This window comes from Triticum urartu, chromosome 5A (genome assembly GCF_056163025.1).
Source record: "Triticum urartu cultivar PI428250 chromosome 5A, HENAU_Tu73, whole genome shotgun sequence".
NCBI classification, from domain to species: Eukaryota; Viridiplantae; Streptophyta; class Magnoliopsida; order Poales; family Poaceae; genus Triticum; species Triticum urartu.
Window position 1 is genome coordinate 75,903,620 of NC_141877.1, and position 26,355 is coordinate 75,929,974.

Consider the following 26,355-nt stretch of genomic DNA (forward strand, 5'->3'; position numbering starts at 1 on the left):
TCAGCACAACGTGCCTCACGGCTTCCATGGTTGACTCAGGTCTCTCGTCATCCACAGCCAGAACTGCGTTTGTTGTCTGCGGCGCCAATGCGTCGTCAGCGTCCCAAGTCCATCACCGCCTTATGAAATGGTGGGGCATCCGTGTCACAGTGTTCATGTCCATTACTTTTAGTATGTGACAGCACACAATGCCGTCCCGTTCAAACTTGCAGCATTGGCAGTAGTATTCGCCTAGGACGATTGAGGCTTTCACGAAGTAGTTCCTTCCTTTGTCCGGGTCTTCAGGTTCCGAATCTGACATGCCCAAAATAGAATACACCTTGAACGTATGTTCATCCACCTGGAAAGCCGTGAACATGCTGGCACGCTTTATTTCTTCCTGGAATCTGCAAGTTTTGTGTGTTTTCTGTTAAACTATCATGCGCTCTTTTTTTGTAGCACCTTATGTTTTCATGGAAATAGAAATACATTTTTGTTTGAACATGGCAATTATAGTACATTGAACATGGCAAACATATCACCTTGAACATGGCAAACATAGTACATAAGACATGGCAACTGTAGTACATTAAACATGGCAACTGTAGTACATTAGACATGGCAACTGCAGTACATTAGACATGGCAACTGCATAACATTTTTCAACTGGGCATCGTCATTTTCCACACCAACATTCCCAATGGAAGCACATTGCATAAAACATGGCAACTGCATTTTATTAAACATGGCAACTACAGTTTAGTAAACAATGGCAATTGCATTTCAGCAAACATGGCAGTTGCATTTAATAAACATGGCAATTGCATTTCAGTAGATATGGCAACAACATAACATTTTTTTAGTTTGACATTGGCATTTGCATACCAACATGCCCAATGGAAGTACAGTGCATTAAAACATGTCAACTGCATTTCATTGAACATGGAAACTGCATCCGGGTAAGCATGGCAAATAGAATTTCCATTGAACATGGCAACTGCAGCTGAGTAAGCATGGCAAACAGTATTTCATTAAACATGGCAACCACATACCATGGCAACTGCATTGCATTCTATATGACACATACTGCATCCGTGCTTTGCGCAAATACGACCGTAACGCAACTGACTTACTTGTTAAAGATCTTGTTGGTGTATATCTTGCTCATTTGCCTCTCCATCGGTAAATACGTTAGTAATTTTGGCTGCTTTAGCGCGGTGTTCGCTTCTTGCTGTAGCTCAAATCCCAGTATTTTTTGTTGCAAAGCTGTGTACTACTTGGCAAACTGTAGCAATGAGTTGCTAGGGCTCACGTACCGCTGTCGGAGTAATGGGCCACGGGTAGGCTAACCCGAGTCCCAGAACCTTTCAAGACATCGGGGCAGGCTGCGCCCCTCAAGACCCCTGGACAAAGAGCCGCCTTCTGAGAAGTCGCCGGCAAGGCCACCGACTAGCCACTCGCGGCCGAGTCCCAGGGACGACTTCAGGACAAACCGACTCCTGACTGACGACTTCCCAAGAAGCCGGCCTTAGCAAAACCCCATGTCCTCATCAAGAGGGACAGGACAGGGGAGTGGCTATAGTGACGACTGCTCCCACCCCTTACCAAAGGCAAGCATGGTCACAGTACGCCGTACCCGTGGAGATCTCCGTGCGGCGTGGCACTGTTGCCATGCTGGCCCTGACATCAGCACCGGTGGACCGAATCCTACGCCCACGACGGCTTGTCTGTACGACCTTTGGGCGGCGGGTCCCACCGGCCAGCGGGATCCCAGAAGACGGCAAGTGCGCCACAATTCGGACCCGTCGGGAGTCGGCCCCCGAGAGTCGGCCAACTCCTCCCCTGGGGCCCACACGCCATTAACCAGATGCGACGGAGAGTGGCAATAGTGATCGCCCGCCAGGCGGTGGGGCTGTTGCCGCGACTCCATGACGAAGCCTGCGTCATTAGAAGCATGGCTCCAGTAATCAGCAGCCGGCAAGACCCACCCGCGGCGGACGCGGCCTGTCGGCCCCGTACCGAGCCAGTCGGCGGGGCCCACCAGTCGGCGGTTAAGACGGCGGCCAGAGAGACTGGCGGCTGGGCCCGCGTCCAGCCGGATTACCATTGTACCCCTGGGGGTAGGCCTATATAAACCCCCCAGGGCAACCATGCAGAGGGTTGGAATCCATTAGTACTAGACCAGATCATATAGGAAGGAGAGAGCTAGCCTTGCCTTCTCCTACCTCTAGGAAACAGCTCAAGGAGCAATCATGTAAACACTTTGCCATAGTGATCATGCAGAGACCCCGCAGAGCAGCAGTAGGGGTATTATCTCCCCGGAGAGCCCTGAAGCTGGGTAAGATTCGTCGGTGTGCATGTCTTCGCCTCATCCCGTTTCTAGGCACCGGCGACGTTCTACTCGCCCCACCATGATAAGCCATCCTTTGGCATATGTCGCACCCAACCCCCGACATTTGGCGCCCACCGTGGGGCCAGGTGCACCGCCGTCCGAGGACCTGCTCTGGACGGGAACCCTTTTCCTCCCTGGCAAGCGCAGCCAGCCAGGCACGCCAGATGGAGTCAGCGCTAACGCGCTGCGCGGCGTTGAGATCGCCTGCGCAGCCAGCTGCCTAGCCGAACTTGTCGGCGAGGTTCGCCTCTCCGATGAACCTACATCCAACATAGGCACGGGCGGCTTCGAGAGCCTCCTCGCGGGCCTCCTCGATCAACTCCACGTCGCCGGCGAGCCTGCCGTGGACTTGGAGTCCGTAGGTTCCACCGACCCGATGCTGGTCGACTCCGACACCGCGTCGCTCGACGTGTTTCCCACTAATGTGGTGGTCTACGACGAGCCTCTCCCTCGTGTGCAGAGCGGCGGAAGCACCATCACCGAGTTACTCGTCATCAGTCATGACGAGCCTCCCGGCGGAGGAGCGCATGACCCACTTGGCGCAGCGCTACAAGACCTGATTATGCCCATCCCGGAAGACGCTGACGCAGAGACGTTGGAGGTGCACCGCCTTCAGCTCGTCGAAGGCGCGAAGAAGCTGGCTAGCATGAGACGCTTGTCAGAAGCCTACCAGCGAGAGATGGATCGCGTTGTTGGCGGCTCGCCGGCCCCAGCAGGGCCTAGCCGCCTTGGCGCGGTCCAGCAGCGCGGTGTAGCCATCGCCAATCTGTTCAGGGCAAGTCGCCCTGTGTACGCTACACCAGCGGAGAACATCCGAGCCGCGCAGGCGGCGGCGGATGAGCTGGACAATTTCGAGGGCGAAGAGCGCCGCCTGATGATGGAGCGAGTCCAGCGGCTCCTCGACGCGGCTGCCACGCAGAACGAGGCCGGCTGCCACACGGAGGCGCCGCAGCGGCAAAACGACGACCTTCGCCGAGATCAAGGCGCGATGTCTCGAACGCCGACTGGCGGCACCCGAGGAAGAAGAGACAAGGATCCGACTGTCAGCCACAGTCGGACTCACATTACCATAGAGCGCGACCGAGACGGCCGCCCGAGAGCAGTGGAATGACGGGACGACTGTCCGCCTCCTCCTCCTCGCAAGGAAAGACAAGTCTCCCCGCCGCCTGTTGATCATCCGACTCTCGGCGACCGCCTTGGCCGCCGAGAGGGAGTCGGGGAAAATGACGCCCGCCACCGGATCGACCGACTTCACCGATCCCTGGCGTTGGAAGAAGAAGATGAGTTGGGTCCGCCTTGTTTCGGGCCCCGCATTCGAGACGAGCCCTTTCCCAAAGGGTTCACACTCCCAAGAGACACGCCCAAGTACACCGGCTCCGTGAAGCCAGAAGACTGGCTGGTCGACTACTCCACGGCTGTCAGCATAGCGAACGGCAACAAGCGCATCGCCGTAAAGTACGTTCCGCTCATGCTCCAGGGCACGGCCCGGACATGGCTGAACAACCTGAAGCCCCGCAACATCAACAGCTGGGTTGACTTCACCGAAGCATTTATCCGCAACTTCACCAGCACGTACAAGCGTCCTCCCAGGCCTCGTCAGCTTTCCTTGTGCATGCAAGGTCCCGACGAGTCGACTCGCGATTACCTCACGCATTGGGCCGAGCTTCGGAACTCCTGCGAGGGCGTGCACGAGGTGCAGGCTATCGAGTACTTCACCGCCGGGTGCAGAGAGGGCACCCTCCTCAAGCACAAGCTCCTCTGCGACGAGCCAGAAACCCTCGACGAGCTACTGATCATAGCAGGCAAGTATGCCACGGCCGACTCCTCCATGAAGGCAGAGATTCAAGTTAGCGCAACCGGCAAAGTGGCCCCTCAGGCTCCAAGAAAATCCGGCGGGAGACGCAGTCGGCGGCAACAGCAAAGCGACCACAAGCACAAGGCCCCGCAGCTGGCTTCCAGCAGCCGGCAGGTCGCGACAGTTGAAGCCCAGCAGCCGGATGGGCAGCCTCCACCCAAGCGACAGAAAGGTGGCAAGCCCAACTTATTGCCGGCCTTCTCCTACAAGCAGACTCTGGATGGTCCTTGCAAATTCCATAGCGGCGCGAAGCCGTCAAATTACACCACCCGGAAGTGGCACTGGATCACCAGGATCGCCAAGGGAGATGGCCTCCTACCTCCCCCGCCTGCTGGGCAGCCGCTACCGCCTCCGCCCCAGCAGCCGGCTGTCAGGCCAGTCAGCGCAGTACAAGATGAATACCCCGAAGAGCATGGAGCCTACATGGTGTTTACCAGCATGGCTGACGATCGGCGCAGCAGGCGGCTGCAGCGACAAGAGGTGAATGCAGTAGCATCAGAGACACCAGAGTTCATGCACTGGTCCGAGAAGCCTATCAGGTGGAGCAGGGCTGATCACCCAGAGGTGATGCCGAGTCCGGGCTCTTATGCCTTGGTCTTGGATGCCACCTTTGCCACGGATAGACGAGCCGCTCGTTTCTCGTGAGTTCTGATAGACGGAGGCAGCATCATCAACATCCTGTACAAGGACACCATGGAGAAACTAGGAATCAAGCAAAGACAGCTTCAGAACAGCCGGACTGTGTTCCACGGCATTGTTCCTGGGCTTTCCTGCTCACCAATCGGCAAGATCCTGATGGACGTCCTCTTTGGAGACAAAGAGCACTTCCGCCGAGAGTCAGTATGGTTTGAGGTGGTGGACCTCGAGAGCCCATACCATGCACTACTTGGCCGACCCGCCCTGGCCAAGTTCATGGCGGTCCCCCACTACGCCTACCTCAAAATGAAGATGCCCAGTTCCAGGGGAATTCTGACCATAGCCGGCGACTACCGGAAGTCGTCTGCCTGTGCAGCTGAGAGCAGTCGGCTAGCCGAGTCCCTGGTGATCGCAGCCGAGAAGCGGCTCCTTGAACGGGTTGTGGCGATGGCCGGCACGCAGCCAGAGGTGTCACCTAACCCAAAGGAGTCGGAGGCTGAGGGTTCGTTCAAACCAGCCAAGGAGACAAAGAAGATACCCTTGGATCCGGAGCACCGAGAGAGGTACGCCGTCATAGGCGCAAACCTCGACAGCAAATAGGAAGGCGAGCTCGTCGATTTCCTCCGTGAGAATCGGGACATCTTTGCATGGTCCCCCAAAGACATGCCAGGTGTACCGACGGAATTCGCCGAGCACAAGTTACATGTCCGATCTGATGCAAAGCCGATCAGGCAGCCCCTACGCCGCCTATCAGAAGAGAATAGAAGAGTTGTCGAAGAAGAGATAGCCCGACTCCTAGCAGCCGGCTTCATTATGGAAGTATTCTTTCCAGAGTGGCTAGCCAACCCGGTCCTGGTACTGAAGAAGAACAAGCAGTGGCGAATGTGTATTGACTACACGAGCCTCAACAAGGCCTGCCCCAAGGACCCGTTTGCTCTGCCAAGAATTGATCAGGTGATAGACTCCACCGCCGGATGCGAGCTGTTGAGCTTTTTTGATGCATATTCAGGATATCACCAGATCAAGCTGAACCCAGCTGACAGACTGAAGACCGCCTTCATCACACCGTTTGGAGCCTTCTGCTACCTCACCATGACGTTCGGCTTGAGGAATGCCGGCGCAACCTTTCAGTGTTGCATGCAGAAGTGCCTCCTCAAGCAGCTCGGCAGGTACGCCCACGTCTACGTGGACGATGTGGTGGTGAAGACGGAAAAGCGTGGAACACTGCTGGAAGACCTCAAGGAGACCTTTGAGAACCTACGCCGATTCCAGATCAAGCTCAACCCCGAGAAGTGCGTCTTCGGAGTACCAGCCGGCCAACTCCTTGGCTTCTTGGTCTCTGAACGCAGTATAGAATGCAACCCCGTAAAGATCAAGGCCATTGAGAGGATGGAGGTACCCAGCCGACTGTTGGACGTGCAAAAGTTCACCGGCTGCTTGGCGTCCTTCAACCGATTCATCAGTCAGTTGGGCGAGAAAGCTCTCCCCTTATACCAACTCATGAAGAAGACCACTTTTTTCGAGTGGAACCACAAGGCGGACGAAGCTTTTTTCCAGTTGAAAAAGATGCTGACTACTCCACCCATTCTGGCGGCTCCGACTCCTAAGGAACCGATGCTCCTGTACATCGCCGCCACCAGCCGAGTAGTCAGCACGGTCATTGTAGTGGAACGCAAGGAGGAAGGCAAGGCACTACCTGTCCAAAGACCGGTATATTACTTGAGCGAAGTACTGTCAGCCTCCAAGCAGAACTACCCCCACAACCATAAGATGTGCTATGGCGTGCACTTTACCGCCAAGAAATTGAAGCCTTACTTTCAAGAGCATCCAATCACCGTGGTCTGCACGGCCCCACTTGCCGAGATCATCGGAAGCTGAGATGCTTCTGGCCGAGTGGCCAAGTGGGCTATAGAGCTGGCTCCCTACACCATCCACTACCAGCCCCGCACCGCCATCAAGTCACAAGCACTGGCCGACTTTCTCGTCGACTGGGCCGAGACCCAGTACCTACCTCCAGCGCCCGACTCCACCCATTGGCGGATGCATTTCGATGGCTCCAAGATGCGCACCGGCTTGGGAGTCGGCGTTGTCCTCACTTCTCCTAAAGGCGACAAGCTCAAATATGCACTACAAATCCATTTTGCCGCCTCCAACAACATCGCCGAGTACGAGGCGCTCATTCACGGGCTCCGGCTTGCCAAAGAACTCGGCATTCGCCGGATCCTGTGTTATGGTGACTCGGACTTAGTGGTCCAGCAGTCGTCTGGCGACTGGGGCGCCAAAGATGCAAACATGACGAGTTACCATTTCCTCGTACAGCAACTCAGTGGGTATTTCGAGGGGTGCGAGTTCCTCCATGTGCCAAGAAACGACAACGACCAACAGACGCCTTGGCATGAATCGGCTCTACCCGCCAAGCAATACCATCCGGCGTCGCCCTTCAACACCTCCTCAAGCCGTCTGTCAAGCCTTCACCAGAATCAGACTCTATCTTCGTGCCGGCTCCTCCCAAAGAAGTCGGATCCGACACCAGAGCCCCGGCAGACGGTACGGGGATTTCGGCAGATGGTTCCAAAGCCGCCACAGTCGACACCAGCCTAGGGACTGCAGAACCCGGCCCGGGGACTACGGCGGCGGGCTCGAAGACTCCAGAACTCAGCCCAAGAGCCGCGTCTGTCGGCCCGGGGACTTCATTAACCCAGCAAGCGGTTGTTGACTCCACCCCGCCGCCTCCCAGCCCAGCCGTCCTCGTCCAAGTCGCAGTTCTGGCAGTCGAAGAAATAGCAGCACCCTCATGGGCCCAGCCCATCCTCAAATTTCTGGTGAGCAAAGAGCTGCCAACTGATGAGACCTTAGCTCGGCAGGTACAACGTCGAGCGGCAGCCTACACCATAGTCAACAGAGAGCTGGTCAGGCGCAGCATCACTGGTGTCTACCAGCGCTGCGTAGAGCCAGAGCAATTCTCAAAGACATCCACCAAGGCGAGTGCGGCCACCATGCAGCTTCAAGAGCACTCATCGCCAAAGCTTTTCGACACGGCTTCTTTTGGCCAACGGCCTTAGAAGAGGCCAAGGAATTGGTCCAAAAATGCAAAGGGTGCCAGAAGTTCCGCTCCAAGCCGCATCAACCGGCTTCTGCACTCAAGACCATCCCCATTGCCTGGCCTTTCGCAGTTTGGGGTCTAGACATGGTGGGACCATTCAAGACGGCACGAGGTGGCTTAACTCACTTACTTGTCACAGTGGACAAGTTCACCAAGTGGATAGAAGCAAAGCCAATCAAGAAACTAAACGGTCCGACTGCCGTGACTTTCATCTCCGATATCACAATTCGGTACGGCATACCACACAGCATCATCACCGACAATGGCACAAATTTTGCCAAAGGCGCCTTGGCCCATTTCTGTGCAACACAGGGCATCCGACTGGACCTAGCGTCCGTCGCCCATCCACAGTCAAACGGCCAGGTGGAGCGAGCAAACGGCCTCATCCTCTCTGGCATCAAGCCCCGACTAGTCAAGCCTCTGGAGTGTTCGACTAGCTGCTGGCTCGATGAGTTGCCAGCCGTCCTCTGGAGTCTGCGCACGACTCCAAACAAGTCAACCGACTTCACGCCTTTCTTCCTCGTCTACGGTGCTGAAGCCGTCATCCCAACGGACATAGAGTTCGACTCCCCGCAAGTCACCATGTACACCGAGGAGGAAGCAGAAGAAGCACGTCAAGACGGCGTCGATCTGCTGGAAGAGGGCCGGCTGTTGGCACTCAGCCGGTCCAGCATCTACCAGCAGAGCCTGCGCCGATACTACAATAGGAAGGTCAAGCCGAGATCTTTCCAAGAGGGCGACTGTCGGTGTCAAAACCGGCGGATCTCGGGTAGGGGGTCCCGAACTGTGCGTCTAGGCTGGATGGTAACAGGAGGCAAGGGACACAAAGTTTTACCCAGGTTCGGGCCCTCTCGATGGAGGTAAAACCCTACGTCCTGCTTGATTAATATTGATGATATGGGTAGTACAAGAGTAGATCTACCATGAGATCGAGGAGGCTAAACCCTAGAAGCTAGCCTATGGTATGATTGTTGATGTGTGTGTTGTCCTACGGACTAAAACCCTCCGGTTTATATAGACACCGGATAGGGTTAGGGTTACATAGAGTCGGTTACAATGGTAGGAGATCTGAACATCCGTATCGCCAAGCTTGCCTTCCACGCCAAGGAAAGTCCCTTCCGGACACGGGACGGAGTCTTCAATCTTGTATCTTCATAGTCCAGGAGTCCGGCTGAAGGTATAGTTCGGCTATCCGAACACCCCCTAATCCAAGACTCCCTCAGTAGCCCCTGAACCAGGCTTCAATGACGACGAGTCCGGCGCGCAAATTGTCTTCGGCATTGCAAGGCGGGTTCCTCCTCCAAGTACTTCATAGAAGATTTTGAACACAAAGATAGTGTCCGGCTCTGCAAAATAAGTTTCCACATATTGCCATAGAGAGAATAATATTTACACAAATCTAATCTGCTGACGTATTCCGTAGTGTGACATCACACCACGACCAAGATTTTATTCGAACCGTTTTACTGTCCCATCTTAGCGCGTTACGCGAGGCGGTTTCCTTGGCACATCTTGTTAAATCAGAGATCGTGTCCCCTTATTCCGGGATTCTCATCAATACGGGCGTGGGTAACCCAACCGCTTCTAGGACTCCTAGATCAGAGGCAAGTCCAAACGGACACGGGGAGGACGCTCGATATCCACCCTCTTTATAAAGGGATGAGGCCTTTTATTTTTCCCTCCCGTGCTCAATCGAATCCTTCCCCCACCTCAAGCTCAAACACCCAAAGTTCAGGTCAGGTGCTCCGAACCTTCAGTCATGTCCGGATCTAGCCTTCAATGCCGATGGGCGCCTTCTTCCGTCATGGAAGAAGACGTCAAAAAGTTGAGGGAGGCCAGATATCTGACCGCCGAGATTCTGCATCGGCTGCCTCCCCGGGGGCAGGCCGTCCCCTCCCCCGAACCCAACTAGAGCGTCGTGTTCGTCTCCCACTTCCTCCGAGGTCTAGGCCTTGCACTGGATCCTTTTGTCAGGGGCTTGATGTTTTACTACGGACTGGATTTCCATGATCTAGCTCCGGACTCCTTTCTTCATATCACGACATTTATTGTCGTGTGCGAGGCATTCCTCCGGGTTACCCCTCACTTTGGCCTATGGCTCAAGACCTTTGAAGTAAAACCGAAGACGATCGAGGGGCAACATGCGGAGTGTGGAGGTGCCTCAATATGCAAGATGATGGGAGCTGCATGGCCCAAAGGTTCCATTCCAGAGGTGTCTGAATTGTGGCAACATGAGTGGTTCAACATCACGGCTCCTAGAAGTGCCAAGTGGGCGGCCGCCCTTGTCTTCCTCCCGGGCCCTCCACCACAACTGATGTCATGGATTAGCAGAGGATTGAGCTGGGGTCCGGCCAAGGACGTGCCTATACTGCAGGGCCGCATTCAAGATCTCTTTAATGGAGATTTCAGTTTGGTTGCGGTAGCACAAGTTATGCTGGTTCGCCAAGTCCAGCCTTGCAAACGCCGGCCTCTTCGCTTGTGGGAGTTTAATCCCGAGGGACCGTGCGCCATTCAAAATTTCCTCGGCCTAACGCACGAGGAGACGTATAAGTCGTTCTTTGGACCTCAGGTGGAGTGTCCGGAAATCACCGAGGACGCGGGCCTGAGTAGCAACCGCGCCACCGAACAGGTAAGGCATCTTCCGGCAAAACATACTATCTCTCCTTTGTTACGAAGTTATTTCTAAGAGTTCGCTTTTTGACCAGGACTGGCTAACAAAGGCGAAGTTGATTCGGTGTTCGGCCCCCCTCCCTGAGGGTTTGGAAAATCCGGTATTGGAGAAGATGCTCCAGACCGCACCCTGCCCGGAGCCTTTAAAGGAAAATACTATGGATGGTAATACGGGCGGACGCGCGCCCTCAACGCTGCCCATTCCAGCCGAGGGAACGAGCGTCTCCATGAAGGAAGACGACCAGAAGAGGAAAAGGACTGCGCCCGAGGATTCGGAAGCCGAAACTTCCAAACGAGGGAAGAAGTCTCCCACAGAGGGTCCTACCTCGGGGGGCGCCGTTGCCGCACAAAGTCCGCGAGGGGATCAATTCTCCCACGAGTCATAAGTGACCCAAAATACCTTAATAGTACAGATATGTCGTCTTTTCTTCTGACAAGATAACCGCTGCATGTATCTTTGCAGTTCGGGCCTTAGCCCCTCTCAAATGAGCTCGTCTTCGGGGGATCTTCTTCCAGAGATGATGGAGAGCGAAACGCCCCCTCCGGACTCCTCCGCTCCGGAAGCGGGCGACCCTGAAGTGTCGTCGCGGAGGGCCTCTCCGAGTCCGGCGAGGCTAGAAGATAATCCTGTCGACCCCCGAAGTTCCCAGTGTTCGGCTCCCGAAGAGAGCAGACAAACGAGTCCGGCACCGTCTAGTGTGCGGTCGGATGTTCTGAGGGAGTTGGTGGGGCGAGCGGCCATCTCAGATGAACACCGTGTGCTGATGAATAAGGTGATGGAGAGAATCTCGTCCGCCGAAAGCGGATTGCATAAAGCCTTTATGAGTCTACTGACAGGGTTTGAGGTACGTAAAATAATGTATGATAGTCCTGCACATACTAGGTGTGCCCTGTGTAGATAGTAGCCCCTGAGACTCTGGTTGTCGTCGGAAACGACAACGAACAGAGGATCATATTCCCAGGTAATAACCATACTGCCTCGATGTGCAGGTGATGGAAGCTCCGGTGGCTAGCCGGACTAGCGACTTTGCCCATTTAGAATGGTAGTTGGATGCGGCAGACGCCGACATCGAGCTTGTTAACAAAAGGCTTGACGAGGCACAGGGTAAGTGTCATTATCTGGTGAATGTCACATAGGGAGAGTAGCATGATGCCAGTATCTTTAATATGTTGTGACTGCAGATGGGGCTGCCAATGTTGAAGCCTTGCGGGCAGAACTTGCCTGAGCCAAGGAACAAGCGAGGTTGGGTAATGCGGCTGCTTTAAAGGTGGCCGAAGAGTTGCAAGCCGAGAAGGCCGCACATGGCGATAGCCGAGATAAGATGGCCAAGATGGCTATAGAATTAAAAGCCGCCGCCGACCGTTGCCGGGTTCTTGAAAAGGAAAACCAGGCGAAGGCATCGGACCTTGAGAAGGCTGCTGCGACGAGGAAGGACCTCCGCTTTGCTATGAGGGCAAAGAAGGAGGAGCTGCGGGAAGCCGAGGATATTGTAGCTGGGAAATCCTTTATGTTGCGGAGGAAGTTCGGAGATCCACGGTATGCCCCCCTGGATCGGCTGTGGAGCTCGGAGGATGTGTATATGGATTTGGCGGCGAGCGCTGTCGATGCGGCCAAATACTTCCAAGGTCAGACGGACCGTGGAGTAGACCAGCTGTTTTGGAGACAATTCCATACTCCCGAGCGTCCACTTTCATTAACTGACCAATTAGCCGAATGGGCCGAACTAAATAGGTTGTCCGGACTCTCCATGAGGTCTGTTGTGGATCAGTTATGGCCGGAAGGGTCAAAACCGAACAACTATTTCATCTTGGTGCAGCAGTTACTCGATGTGATGCCACGCATTGATGCGATGAAGAGGTCGGCGTGCATAGAGGGCGCACGGATGGCTTTGCCCGTGTCAAGGCATACTGGGCAGAGATGGATGCTACCAATGTTGTAGCGCGGGATTAGGCCATAGGTCGAAAGGCTGTTGAGCAGTACTTTGAAGAAGTTCTTGAGGGTGCCCGTTTGGTAGAGACCCAGTGCTCAAAAAATATTATGTTTGAGTGATATGTAATCTCATTGTAAGCGAAATGCTTTTATAGAGTTTTATAAGGCTATTTTTATACTTTTGCCTGAAAGTAATATGATGCCTCCTGGGCGGCCGTTTTTGTACACGTGTGTATAACCTGAAAGATTGCAGTCGTCGGCTTCAACCCCCATGCATATAATGCGGAGGTGCTAGCAAAAACACGCGTTCACACTTAACCCAACGTCTTGGTCCTATTAAGGAGGTGATAGCAGAGCGAGCGAGGCAACCGGACTATAATGCTTTAACACTTTCACTTAGCCATAGGAGTTTGATAGTGGGGCTACTAGATAGCCCCTGGTGGCTCCGCACTCTCCCGATCTCGGGGTGCGTATATGCCTGGCCGGAAAACGGCACTTCGTTAAGGCAGAGGAATTCTAACATTCCCACAGGTCATCGAGTGGTTGACCAGTCTCACGCTATATCATGACAGTCAGTTTTCGGCTTTCCTTACTGAGGTCCTCATCCAGATGAACCAGGGCACAATCGCAGTAGTTCTCCTGGTGCTACCTTAGCCGGTAAAGCGGAATGTAAGGCACCAAAACCCAGGAGCCGGGCAAACCCAACATTTGACCAAAGACAATGATTCGGAGCTGATGCATATAGGGCCAAACTCGCGACGCCGAACACTCCCTAAGGTATTCGGTCTTTGTGGTATAAACCGGGCCTAAATAATGCCCTTTGTAAGAAGCCCCTTGTGTCCAGGTACGTGCATTGTTCTGGCGTGGCCACATGCCAAGACGTCAGCATCCTTCACAACGGTGGAAATGTATCAACAAGAGACAGTAAAAAAGGTTTACGCAGGGTCTTAATCTAAAAAGAATCCTTTGAGCGGGTCCCTACTGCACGTCTGCGCCTATGTCTCCGTTGTGCCGTATCCTGGATGGGGGTAGCACAATGATCGTCTGTAAAAGAGAGGAAGTTAAGTGAAAGAGTTGTCGTGCAAAAAGATAGTTTTTAGAAAAACCATGTATAATTGAAGATGATAAGAAATTGCCACTTGTCTGCGCGCGTTGAGCCCCTTGTATTGACGAATAGGGGTGTGATCACCTATTCGGTGTAGATAGCGGCGCCGGACTCGATCGCTGGTCCGGACGTCTTTAATGTTCGGCTGCCAAGGCAGCCTCACTCTCTTTGGCGTGCAGAGAGCGCTTGATATCTCTGTGCACTGTAATGATGCCACGTGGACCGGGCATCTTGAGTGTGAGGGAGGCGTAGTGTGGTATTGCATTAAAGCGAGCGAAAGCTTCGCGTCCTAGCAGTGCTTGATAGCCACTTTGAAACGGAGCGATGTGGAAAGTTAAATGCTCGCGACGGAAGTTATCGGGGGAGCCGAATATAACTTGTAGTAGGAGGGAGCCCGTACAACAAGCCCCTGGGCCTGGCGTTACTCCTTTAAAGATAGTATTGCTATGGCGAATTTGTGTTGGGTCTAACCCCATCCCGCGGATTGTATCCTGGTATATTAGGTTTAGGCTGCTGCCGCCGTCCATCAAGACTCGTGTGAAGTGATATTCGCCAATTACTGGGTCTAATACCAAGGCAGCCCATCCTGCGTGTCGGATACTTGCTGAGTAATCACGATGGTCGAAAGTGATCGGTTGAGACGACCATTGGCAGGACTTCGAGGTGACAGGCACTTGGGTATATTTTCCTGGGGGTGCCGCATTGTTTTTTCCCTTGATCATGTGTAGTACGTTTACTGTTTTGACTTCTGGTGGGAATTTCTTTTGTTCCCCCGTGTCTTGCTTGGGGGGCTCGTCCTCGTCTTCACTTGGTGTGTCCTCCCCTTTGTGTACGGCGTTGAGCTTGCCGGACTGCTTGAAGACCCAACATTCTCTATGGGTATGATTAGCAGGTTTACCCGGGGTACTGTGGATCTGACATACTTGGTCTAGAATTTTGTTGAGGCTGGACAGTTCATCCCTGGTGCCTTTAGTGGGCGGCTTTTGACCTGGCCGAGGCTTTTGAATCCGGTGTTTACTGCCGTGCCCTTCGTGCTGTCTTCTTTATTCCGGCGTTTGTTATTGCTGTTGCGCCGTGATTTCCCGTTTCCATCTCTAACTTCCGATGTACTGGGGTCGCTGGTGCTGCATTTGGCTAGCCAGCTGTCCTCACCCACGCAAAAGCGGGTCATGAGGTTTGTTAATGCGGCCATCGTTCTCGGCTTATTTTGGCCGAGGTGTCTGGCAAGCCATTCGTCACGGACGCTATGCTTGAAAGCCGCTAAGGCTTCGGCGTCCGGACAGTCGACAATCTGGTTCTTTTTAGTAAGAAACCTATTCCAAAGCTTTCAGGCTGACTCTCCGGGCTGCTGAGTTATATGGCTCAGATCATCCGCATCCGGAGGTCGGACATAAGTCCCTTGAAAATTTGCCCGAAAGGCGTCTTCGAGCTCTTCCCATCTTCCAATGGAGCTTTCGGGGAGGCCTTTGAGCCAGTGACGAGCTGGCCCTTTGAGCTTGAGGGGTAAGTATTTGATTGCGTGGAGATCATCTCCTCAAGCCATATGGATATGAAGGATATAGTCCTCAATCCAAACCCCAGGGTCTGTTGTTCCGTCGTGTGCTTCTATGTTTACGGGTTTGAATCCCTCTGGAAATTCATGGTCCAGCACCTCATCGGTGAAACACAGGGGGTGTGCGGCACCCCTGTAGCTGGGTGTGCCGCGTTGTTCGGATACTTGTTGTGTTGCATTGTATGCTGGGGGACGCTTGCGTGGTCCATAGATGGATCTTGTTGCGCCATCCTTTGGGTGCGAACCCTCGCCTGGGTCGCGTGTTGTATTGTGATCGGTGTTGTATGCCGCTCTGTGTTTGTAGAGGGGTCGTCTATCCAACCAGGTGGCTGCTTTGATATTTGGTTGTGGGGGGTCTGCGGCCTCCTCATCGAATTCGGGTAGCAGCTTCCGCTTTGGGTAGCTCTTGGAGGGGCGATTGTCGCCGTACCTTGCTACAGTGTTGAGTATTTTGCTCCATCTGAACTAGAGTGTGTCTTGCGCGGCCTTAAGCCTTCGCTTCTACTTTTTGAGGCTCCTCGCGGTGGCAACACGCCTTTTATGGGCGTTCTGCTGCTCCGGGTGCCTGTCCGGCGTTATGTCGTCCGGACCATTATCCTTGATAGGGTTTGTTTCTTCGGTTTGATTATCCGGATTGCCGTTGTCCGGCAGCGGTTCGCCCTGCTCCAGCGCTGGGTATGTGTGATCGCTATTTCTGTCGAGGCGGGATTTGGGGCGGCGCTTGCGTCGCCACTTTGACTGCTTTTCGAGGGAACAATCCTTCGGTGCGTCCTTCCGCTCTTCGTCGTCATCTTTTGGTGCGTCCACCATGTATACGTCGTATGACGAGGTGGCGCTCCAGGGCTCAATAGGCGCTGGTTCTTCATCATCTCCTTCATCGGCGTCCATACCGTTAATGTCGTCGGAGTCGAAGTCGAGCATGTCGGTTAAGTCGTCGACAGTGACTACGAAGTGGGTGGTGGGTGGGTTTTGAATTTCTTCATCGCCCGAATCCCCACCTTGCTGGCCGCAATCTGGCCAGGGCTCTCCTAATAAAGAGAGAGACTTCAGTGACTTCAGAATATCGCCAAAAGGCGAGTGCTGAAAGATGTCTGCAGTAGTAAACTCCATGATCGGCGCCGAATCGGATTCGATTGGCTGGGGCGCGGAGGGTTCGTAGTCCGGAATGGAGTCCGGCTCCTTGGAGTCATGAGTCTCGCGGAGTGCGGGGCTGGTGTTCGGCTCAATCGCCGCTTGGACCGCAGCCCCCGAGGCAGCGTCCAACCGCCCATCCTCGATCGGCGCAGTTGGCTCCGAATTAAGGATCAGAGCTGATGCGGGTGCGGCCTCTAGGGCACTGTTCGGCGGCAGAGCTAGATCATGCTCGTCGGGACAGTGCGGCGCGCTCGGCAGTGGCTCGAATCCGTCGAGGATCAAGTCCCTGCGGATGTCAGTCGTGTAGTTTAAACTTCCAAATCTGACCTGACGGCCAGGGGCGTAGCTTTCGATCTGCTCCAGGTGGCCAAGTGAATTGGCCCGCAGTGCAAAGCCGCCGAAGACGAAGATCTGTCCGGGGAGGAAGGTCTCACCCTGGACTGCATCGCTATTGATGATCGTAGGAGCCATCGAGCCTGACAGTGACGGCACAGAGGAACTCTCAATGAAAGCACCAATGTCGGTGTCAAAACCGGCGGATCTCGGGTAGGGGGTCTCGAACTGTGCGTCTAGGCTGGATGGTAACAGGAGGCAAGGGACACGAAGTTTTACCCAGGTTCGGGCCCTCTCATGGAGGTAAAACCCTACGTCCTACTTGATTAATATTGATGATATGGGTAGTACAAGAGTAGATCTACCACGAGATCGAGGAGGCTAAACCCTAGACGCTAGCCTACAGTATGATTGTTGATGTGTGTGTTGTCCTGCGGACTAAAACCCTCCGGTTTATATAGACACCAGATAGGGTTAGGGTTACATAGAGTCGGTTACAATGGTAGGAGATCTGAACATCCGTATCGCCAAGCTTGCCTTCCACGCCAAGGAAAGTCCCTTCCGGACACAAGACGGAGTCTTCAATCTTGTATCTTCATAGTCCAGGAGTCTGGCTGAAGGTATAGTTCGGCTATCCGAACACCCCCTAATCGAGGACTCCCTCAGCGACCTTGTGCTCTGGCTAATCCAGCGAATAGCCAGCCAGCACAAGCTGTCGGCGCCTTGGGAAGGCCCTTTCATCATCAGCAAAGTACTGGGCAATGACTCCTACTACCTGATTGACGCTCAGAAGCCCCGAGCACGCAAGAGGGACGACTCCGGCAAAGAGACGGAGCGGCCATGGAATGCAAATCTCCTCCGAAGATTTTACAGTTGATACAGTATGTACCACGCTACCTTTTGTATTAAAGTACCAAGACTTCGGGCCCCCCGAGATGAGCTCGGGGACTGCCCTCTTTTGTCTATATGATAAAAATTATGCCTACAAGTATGTTACCCTTTGTTATGCCGCTTGGCACCGGGCTCGATAGGTCGGCCCGGGGACTTGCCGCCTTGCACTATGAAATGCTTCCTGCAGCCGGACAAGTAGTGTGTGGCGTCTAAACCATCTCCTGTCAGAAGCCGCAGCTCGCAGAGCGACTGTATGGTGGGTAGGAGTAAGGTAGAATGGGCGCTCGCATGAAAAATGGCTAAGGACCCAAAGCATAAAACATAGCTCAAGACGGCTTCCAGGCTTCCTTTTTCTTTTCACAAACCGACTATTAACCAGTCGGCTCACCGCCTTCTATCCAACTTGCTAAAAAACTCTAAAACGGCTAAGTACTTGCCTTCCCAAAGTAGCCAAGCATTTGATCCAACGGCAGTCCGCAGAGCGGCTATCCGACTGGCAAGATAGACAACTAAGGGAAAGCGGCAAAGGAAAAGGCCAAAAGAGCAATGAGCAAGAAAAGATAGAATTCAGATAAATATTTACATAACATAGGCCCTTGGCCGAATCTTCGAGCAGAAGTTCAAAGTACACCCCGCGGGTGGAATTGTGCGAATTAACAAGTTCTTCAAAGACTACTAAAGTAGATAAAATAAAGATAAGACGGCAGCTTAGCAAGCAGCAGACGGATTCGGAGGGTCGGAGAAGGCGGCAACGTCAGGCGTTGGGGCGGCCGGCTGAGCAGTCTCGGCCTGATCGCCTCCGACAGCAGTCGGCTCGGTCGCACGCGGCTCGTTGCTGAAGGCGCGGTCGAGCTGAGGCTGGCCGTCTGCTCCATCTTCTGGTGTTTCCGTATCGCCTCCGTCCTCCGCTTCGCCTTCCTCCTCGACGCTGGAGCCGATCACCTCCATCGAATCCTCGCCGTAGTCTGGGTTCATCCCAAACCACTCCGGTGGTACCTCCTCGTCGTCTTCAGACCGCTCGGGGACGAAGATGCTGGTGTCGGTGTACTCGGCGATCGCCGCGACACGCTTGATGAGGGCGTCTTCCGCGGCTGCCAGCTCCGGCTGGGCCTCTGACCGGAGTGTGGCCAGCCGGTCTAGGTCCAGCCCCGGATACCACGCCTTGACGAACTCCAAGGCCCGGCGTGCTCTAGCTCGGGCCGAGGAACCCTTCCAGGCCTCAAGACGACCAGCCGCGACCTCCAGCCAGTCGGCAGTCTGACTGGGGTTGCACGGAGCCTGCATGTCCGGCCACAGGGCGGCAATCGCCTGGGCGCCAACACGTTGAAGCCGGCGCAGCATCCAGTGAGTCGGCCGAAGGCGAGCCTCGATGCTCAGGATATGCTCACCAAGGGTTCGGGGAGCGTTGGCGGCGATCTCTGCGCCTTCCGCCCTCTGACCTTCACGGTCAGCCTCGATGGCTTGGATGGCAGCCTGCGAATGCCCGGGAAAGAAGTCTTCCAAGATGGATGAAACAAAGAAGCAAGTCAAAAACCAGAAGTCGACACGACTCATAATCGGCAGCTCGAAGAAAGAAAGTAAAGAAACTCACCATCAACAATGTCTTCAATCTCATGGAAGCCGGAGGCCAGCATTGCCTCCTTGTCAGTCAAGGAGGAGCGCTCGCTCACGAACTCGGCCAGGAGGGCGGCTTCCGCCTCTTTCGCCTCCTTCTGCGTCTTCGTAAGCAGCTCCCTCTGCTCTGCCAATTGTGTGACCAGCAAATCACGCTCTGTGGTGAGCTTGCTGCACTCCTCCCCCTTGGCGCACAACGCGGAGTTGGCTTCGCTCAGCTGCTGTTGAAGAACAGCGTTGGCTTCTGAAGAGAAGGAAGAAACAAGGCGTTACGTCATCAATAAAGAAGGTCACCGGGGAGATCCGGCCCGACTGCTCAGCAGTCGGCCTGAATCTCGGGGACTATAGCTCGCGGGTGCGCCAGCGCGCCCCTGCAAAGAAGAAAAAGGACTCACTCCGGCTCTCCGACAAGTCGGCGGTCCGCTTGCCCAGCTCTTCAATGTTACGGTTGAAGGCAGTAACGCGGAGGTTGTGGTAGTCCTGCGACAAGTGTTTCAGACAAAAGTTAGTACCCGGAACTCACCAAGTGGAGTTTCGGGCCGCCTGCTCAGCCTGAAACTCGGGGACTACACCCAGTGGGTGCGCTGGTGCGCCCCCACAAAGAGGAACAAGAAAACAAGGACCAAAGAGAAAACATACCCGGACGGCTGCCCGCGATGCCAGGTACGCCTTGGTGCAGTTCTGGATGGCGTCGCCCTCAGCTCGAAGCTTCGTTTGGACGTCCAGAAGCGCCTGGTTCAGCGGCCCTGTGCCGTCTCCTCGCACCCACCCAATGGGCGCGGCGCTCGTCGCTTCGGCATCCGAGATCGCCGAGCTGGCGGTGCCGGTCTCCAGGGGGCCTGGCGCCGAGGTCGCCTTCTCAAGACGGCGACGCGTTGGCGAGCCGACTTGAAGGAGTAGCCTCGCCACGGCCTCATCTTCAGTCGGCGGCACCGGAGGGTCCGCTGGCTGTTTGCCTTGCGCGCTCCCAGACGGCGGCGGAGTCGGCGGCGGAACAATCACGTCCGGCGTGGAGGAGTCGCCGCCTTCCCTCTCCATGACGGGGTTCTCGCCGCCGGCTTCCCCAACCTGCCCCGTGAACTCTGGAGGTGGCGGCGCAGAGTTCAGCGGGGTGACTAACACCGCCGATTGGCGGTGCGCGGCCTCCTCAGCCTGCCGCTTCGTTGCGGCGACGGCTTTGGCCTCTGCCAGTTTCTTCTTGGCGGAGGCCTCAGCCTTATCGGCCTCCACCTTCTCTAGGTGGGTGGCCTCTTCCTCGTTGCGCTTCTCTTGCGCATTCCACTCCGTCGCCTCCCGGAGGTCGGCAGCGGGGTCAATCTGCCGAGTGGTGGCGGACGTCTCCACTAACCCCATGACGGAGGCGGCGACAACCCTCTCAAGAGTGAGGGGAGCCCTGAAGCGAGGGAAGCAAGTAGAAGACTCAGACAAAAGCTACAAAGAAAGAATAAAGCATTAAGACAAGCTACTCACGCGGAGACCAGTGGCGGCTTCTTTACTTCCTTGCGGAAGCGGATGGCCTTCGCGGCCGCCTTGTCCCGCTTGGTCGCCGCAGCCGAACTCTTGGGCTTCTTCGGCCGACTGCCGAACAAGGACGACATGGCTCTACGTTTTTTCCTGCCGCCTGGAGCACTCGGCGCAGCAGAAGAGCCCGCGCCGGGATGACTGGCTCCTGGCCAGTGGCGGGGGGCGACCTCCTCCTCATCATCAGGCCAGTCCTCTAGACTGGCCCCGAGCCGCGGGCCGCCTCCTCCCTCGGCGTCGTCTTCCAAAGCCGCCGCCCCCAGATTGGGGTCGTCGACGTCGCTCTCCGCCCGGTCGGCGAGAAACTCGCGGACCGGCCCCGTGGTGCCGGCTGGTGGATGGAGGAGGGGATTCTGGCCAAAGCCGACTGGTCAGGTCGCACAAAACAAACTCGGCAAGAAAGAAGACAATTCAAAGAAAAAAAGAAAAGGCAACTCGCTGTGGGTGGGGGGTTGGCGCGGGAATACGGCTCCTTGCCGAACCGCCAGTCCTCCAGGAGCTTGCTGTCCGAGAGGTAGTTCACCATGTAGGCCACCTCCTCGTGAGGCATGTCCTTGGTGCACATCCGACTCGGGTCACGGCGCCCGCTCATTTGGCATATCATGTGGGGGTGGCCTTGGAGCGGGAGAACTCGGCGCGCCATGAAGGCGGCCAGCAGGTCCGGACCAGTCAGGCCCTCCGACTGCGTCAGCACTCGGAGTCGCGCGCCGGCGCCGGCTCCCACAAGCGTCAGCGACTTGGCCCGGAACGACCAGTTGGGCAGTCTCCTAGCCGGCGGGCCGGCTTCAAAAGCCGGCAGGTTGACCCAATCGCCCCCCATGAAGATGCTCTTCACGTAGAAGTACGATCGCTGCCACATCTTCACCGACTTTATTAGCTTGATGGCGGGGAAGGGGTTGTCAGCCCCCGACCTCCGCACGGCGATGAATGCGCCGCACTGAGCCGGCACGCCTGCTGCCTGAGTGCCGAGCTTGGAGTAGAAGAACTCCCCCCAGAGCTCGAGGGTGGGGAGGACTCCGAGAAAGCCTTCGCACAAGGCCACGAACGCGGACAGCAGCACCACCGTGTTGGGCGTGAGGTGGTGCGGCTGGAGGCCGTAGAACTCCAGAAAGGAGCGGAAGAAGCTGCTCGCCGGCAACCCCAATCCACGCAGGCAGTGCGAGCGGAAGACAACCTGCTCGCCCTCGTCCGGCGCCGGAGAGATCTCCCCCCTCGGCGCAAGGCGTACCCGCACGTAATCTTCGCCGGGAAGCCGACGAGTCTTGCGGAGGAACTCGATGTGGTCGTCGTGGATTTCTGAGCCATCCCAGGTGCCGGAATGCACCGAGGGTGGCGCGGCGGCAGAAGAAGAACTCATCATGAGCGGATCGTCGTAGAGTTCGGCAAAGCTTGGGCGCGCGGCAGTGCGAGGAAGAAGGAGAAGAAGAAGAAGAAGAAGAAGAAGAGCAAGGAGTAGCGTGGAGAAGGGGCGCGCGTGCTCCGCCGCGCCTCCTCCTCCCCCTACTTATAGCCTCATGGGATGCGAAGCCGAGGGGGCAGTCGTGGGATTTACTGCGCCCACGGCCCCATGACCCCCACGTTTCCACGACAAAGTTACTGCGTGCAGTAACTCCACAGGAATCCCAACCGTCCACCTGGGCCACAACGGATCCGCTCGGGCGCCGAGGCGCGGTAGTGGCGGGCCCCGCCTACAGGCCTGTCCCGTCACGCGCGTAGGCTGGCGGACTGGCCCGGCCGCGTGTTATCACGTGACAGGCCCGGAACGAGCGGCGGCCTGGAGGCTTAGCCAGCACGCTACTTGGATCCCGCCGCGACGTTCCAAATATTGTGCGAGTCAGAGTTGGGTGAGTCCAACTCCTTCTAGCCGGCCAGGCAGAAGTCAAGCAAGATCCATGTCTCGGGCACCCAGAAAGAGAAACTGCTGAGGCTCCCCGGCCGATCGTCCACGGCGCCTCATCAGCTTCGGGGACTACTGTCGGAGTAATGGGCCACGGGTAGGCTAACCCGAGTCCCAGAACCTTTCAAGACATCGGGGCAGGCTGCGCCCCTCAAGACCCCTGGACAAAGAGCCGCCTTCTGAGAAGTCGGCGGCAAGGCCACCAACTAGCCACTCGCGGCCGAGTCCCAGGGACGACTTTAGGACAAACCGACTCCTGACTGACGACTTCCCAAGAAGCCGGCCTTGGGGAGTTGGCCCGCGACTCCAGCAAAACCCCATGTCCTCATCAAGAGGGACAGGACAGGGGAGTGGCTACAGTGAAGACTGCTCCCACCCCTTACCAAAGGCAAGCATGGTCACAGTACGCCGTACCCGCGGAGATCTCCGTGCGGCGTGGCACTGTTGCCATGCTGGCCCTGACATCAGCACTGGTGGACCGAATCCTGCGCCCACGACGGCTTGTCTGTACGACCTTTGGGCGGCAGGTCCCACAGGCCAGCGGGATCCCAGAAGACGGCAAGTGCGCCACAAGTCGGACCCGTCGGGAGTCGGCCCCCGAGAGTCGGCCAGCTCCTCCCCCGGGGCCCACGCGCCATTAACCAGATGTGACGGAGAGTGGCAATAGTGATCGCCCGCCAGGCGGCGGGGCTGTTGCCACGACTACATGACGAAGCCCGCGTCATTAGAAGCACGGCTACAGTAATCAGCAGCCGATAAGACCCGCCCGCAGCGGAGGCGGCCTGTTAGCTCCGTACCGAGCTAGTCGGCGGGCCCCAGGAGTCGGCGGATAAGACGGCGGCCAGAGAGACTGGCGGCTGGGCCCGTGTCCAGCCAGATTACCATTGTACCCCTGGGGGGTAGGCCTATATAAACCCCCCCAGGGCACCCAATGCAGAGGGTTGGAATCCATTAGTACTAGACCAGATCATATAGGAAGGAGAGAGCTAGCCTTGCCTTCTCCTACCTCTAGGAAACAACTCAAGGAGCAATCATGTAAACACTTTGCCATAGTGATCATGCGGAGACCCCGCAGAGCAGCAGTAGGGGTATTATCTCCCCGGAGAGCCCTGAAGCTGGGTAAGATTCGCCGGCGTGCATGTCTTCGCCTCATCCCGTTTCCAGGCACCGGCGACGTTCTACTCACCCCCACCATGATAAGCCATCCTTTGGCATATGTCGCACCCAACCCCCGACAACCGCTTCAAAACAGCATTGAACCCCTCGCTGCGCTGCGTAGTCTGCAGAAAAGGGAAGAAGCACTGCATGAAGTAAGACGGCACCCAGTACATTCGCTTCTCCCACAGATTAACAAGAGTCTCATTGTCTGCGACTTGATATGTTTCAATCATGGCCACCCAGCTCCTTTCAAACTCCTCCACCGTCAAGCTGTGGTCCACGGATAGCTCGAATGCCTTGTGTAACTCTGGATGGTCAGCAAAGAACGGTCCTAGCGTCTCCTCAGCCTTCTTTATAATGTGCCACCTGCAGTGCCTGTGCACTGCCAATGGAAAGACCTCATCTATGCCTGCACACATGCTAAAATCCTGGTCTGTTATTATGTTCATCGGAGCAAGTCCATCCATGCACTCCAAGAAGGTCTTGAACAGCCAAACGTACCAATCCGTGTCTTCGTTCCGAACGAGCCCGCATCCGAACTGCAACGACTGATTGTGGTTATTTATTCCTATGAATGGAGCGCATGGCATCTTGTACATATTAGTGAGATACGTCACATCGAATGAAATGCAATCTCGGAAATGTTTGTAGGCTCTCCTTGCAGCACCATCCACCCAATACATGTTCCTGACACGGTCCTCATCGTCCAACCTTATCCTGTAGAAGAAATCTGGATCTTCCTTCGCTTTCTCATCGAAGTAGGCCATTGTGGCCTCTATGTCAGCCAACTTGCTCTCTCTATGGTACTTTGCCTTTAGGTTTGTGACGCCAGCTGGTATGTAGGGCATGCTACTCAGAGCCCCGTTTTTGCTGTGGATGAGTGATAGTATCTGGACCATTCTTGATGGACCGACGTTACAATCATGTAGCAGCTTTATGAATTTCTTCTCGAGGGGGGTGAATCCTCTGTGGGCGGTCAGAAATTTCACCAGGTCGAACTTCTTTATGAGTTTGTGGTTGTGCTCGTCAAAATATTCAATGACCACCCACTATGCTCCATCTACGTTTAGCTTACACCGGACAGGGCATTCAGTCTTGAGAATGATACCTCTCTTTTGTTCCGGAACTACAGGCGCAACACCTTTCCCCTTCTTGTTCCTTCGTGCCTTGTGTCACCTCATCTCACCTCTGCTGTACTCGTTAGTTTTCTTAATTTTCCTATGGTATTCGGTGTTGACCGCAAACCCATGGAACTTTGCATATGTCTGGTAGAATTCCTTTGCTTCTACGAACGATTCAAATCTCGGCCCAACGTACGGTGGCTAAGGTACCATGATCTCCGATTGCCCACCATCTTCATCCCCTTGTGCTTCGTCATCAGTTTCATCATTCACTTCAGTATCGGCGGCAGTTTCATCTACCTGAGTGTTGCCAGTGCTTGTGTTCAAAGGGGTGCCTGTCGGCATTGCTGGAATGATTGCTATTTCCGACTCTGGCTCAGCATTGTTTGCGGCATGATTGATGGCTGGCTGGTGGAACGCGTCCTCCGTGCGCTCAGAGCTCCCCGCAGTAGATGTCCCCGCGCCGCTATTCACTGTAGTTGCAGGCCCTATAATAGAAAAAATAGGTACGAGCGTAAGATTTTGCTTGAATAACATGTTTTTTTTGTAACAGGTCACATCAACTTCAAGTGATTTGGCATGACATCATTCAAACAGCAAGCCGTGAGTTTGCGTGTGGACATGCATGGCAATTGTAGTTGTCCAGTCATGGCAGCTACAGTCCAACAAACATGGCAACTGTTGTTTGCCAATGCATGACAACCAGCTCCTTTTTAGTACGAAAACTTGGATTCTCTATGCATGGCAGCTGCAGTCCTGCATACATGGCAAATACTGCTACCAATACATGGCAACCAGTGTGTTCTAGCATCAAAACTTTGCATTCTAGGCTTGAGCTCACTAGGCAAATGCGATCAACCATTAGTGCTGCACACATGCTTCTAGCAGTTGGCAAATTTCCGAAGACAATATATGACTCATTGCACACAACCACTTTGTTAGCATTTTATGCTTGATTTTTGCCCACCATCACTGATACAATCTTCTTTTTTGTCACGTGCTATTTGCCACAAAAACAAATGTAGTGCTCTTTTTATGGTCCAATTTTTTCCTTACCTTGTTGTGCTGCATGTGCCCATCTTGTGTGGTCTGTCACACCAAATTGACGTGCTCTATCTCCAATCTGTGAAGCTTGCCACGAGACGTTTGCCGGGGTACCACCACCGTAATAACCTGTATGCATCGTAGTAGTTGGTCAATACATGGAAACTGCAGTTTGTGCTGGCATGGCAACTGCAGTTGTCCTGGCATGGCAACTATAGTTGTTCCTCCATGGCAACTACAGTTGTCTTGGGAGGGCAACAACAGTTGTCCAGGGATGACAACTGCAGTTATTCATTCATGGCAATTGCAGTTATCCAGTCATGGCAACTGCAGTTTGTCAACTATGCTCCTTGTGCTAATTCACTGTCCGCAACTTCACTTTTTATGGACTCACCTGTGTATGACGTCGATGGCAGGTAC

The 26,355-nt window shown here is 55.1% G+C and overlaps 1 protein-coding gene across 1 annotated transcript; it reads right to left on the reverse strand.

Annotated features, from left to right (window-relative positions):
- Window positions 1–112: 112 nt before the first annotated feature.
- On the reverse strand, window positions 113–24,537 carry LOC147970322 (protein FAR1-RELATED SEQUENCE 5-like). Its single transcript, XM_087523398.1, has 2 exons — window positions 23,837–24,537; window positions 113–386 (listed from the first exon to the last, which is right to left on the reverse strand). Exons 1-2 carry the CDS (start codon window positions 24,535–24,537, stop codon window positions 113–115), a joined length of 975 nt encoding a protein of 324 aa, XP_087379524.1.
- Between the last annotated feature and the right edge of the window lie 1,818 nt (window positions 24,538–26,355).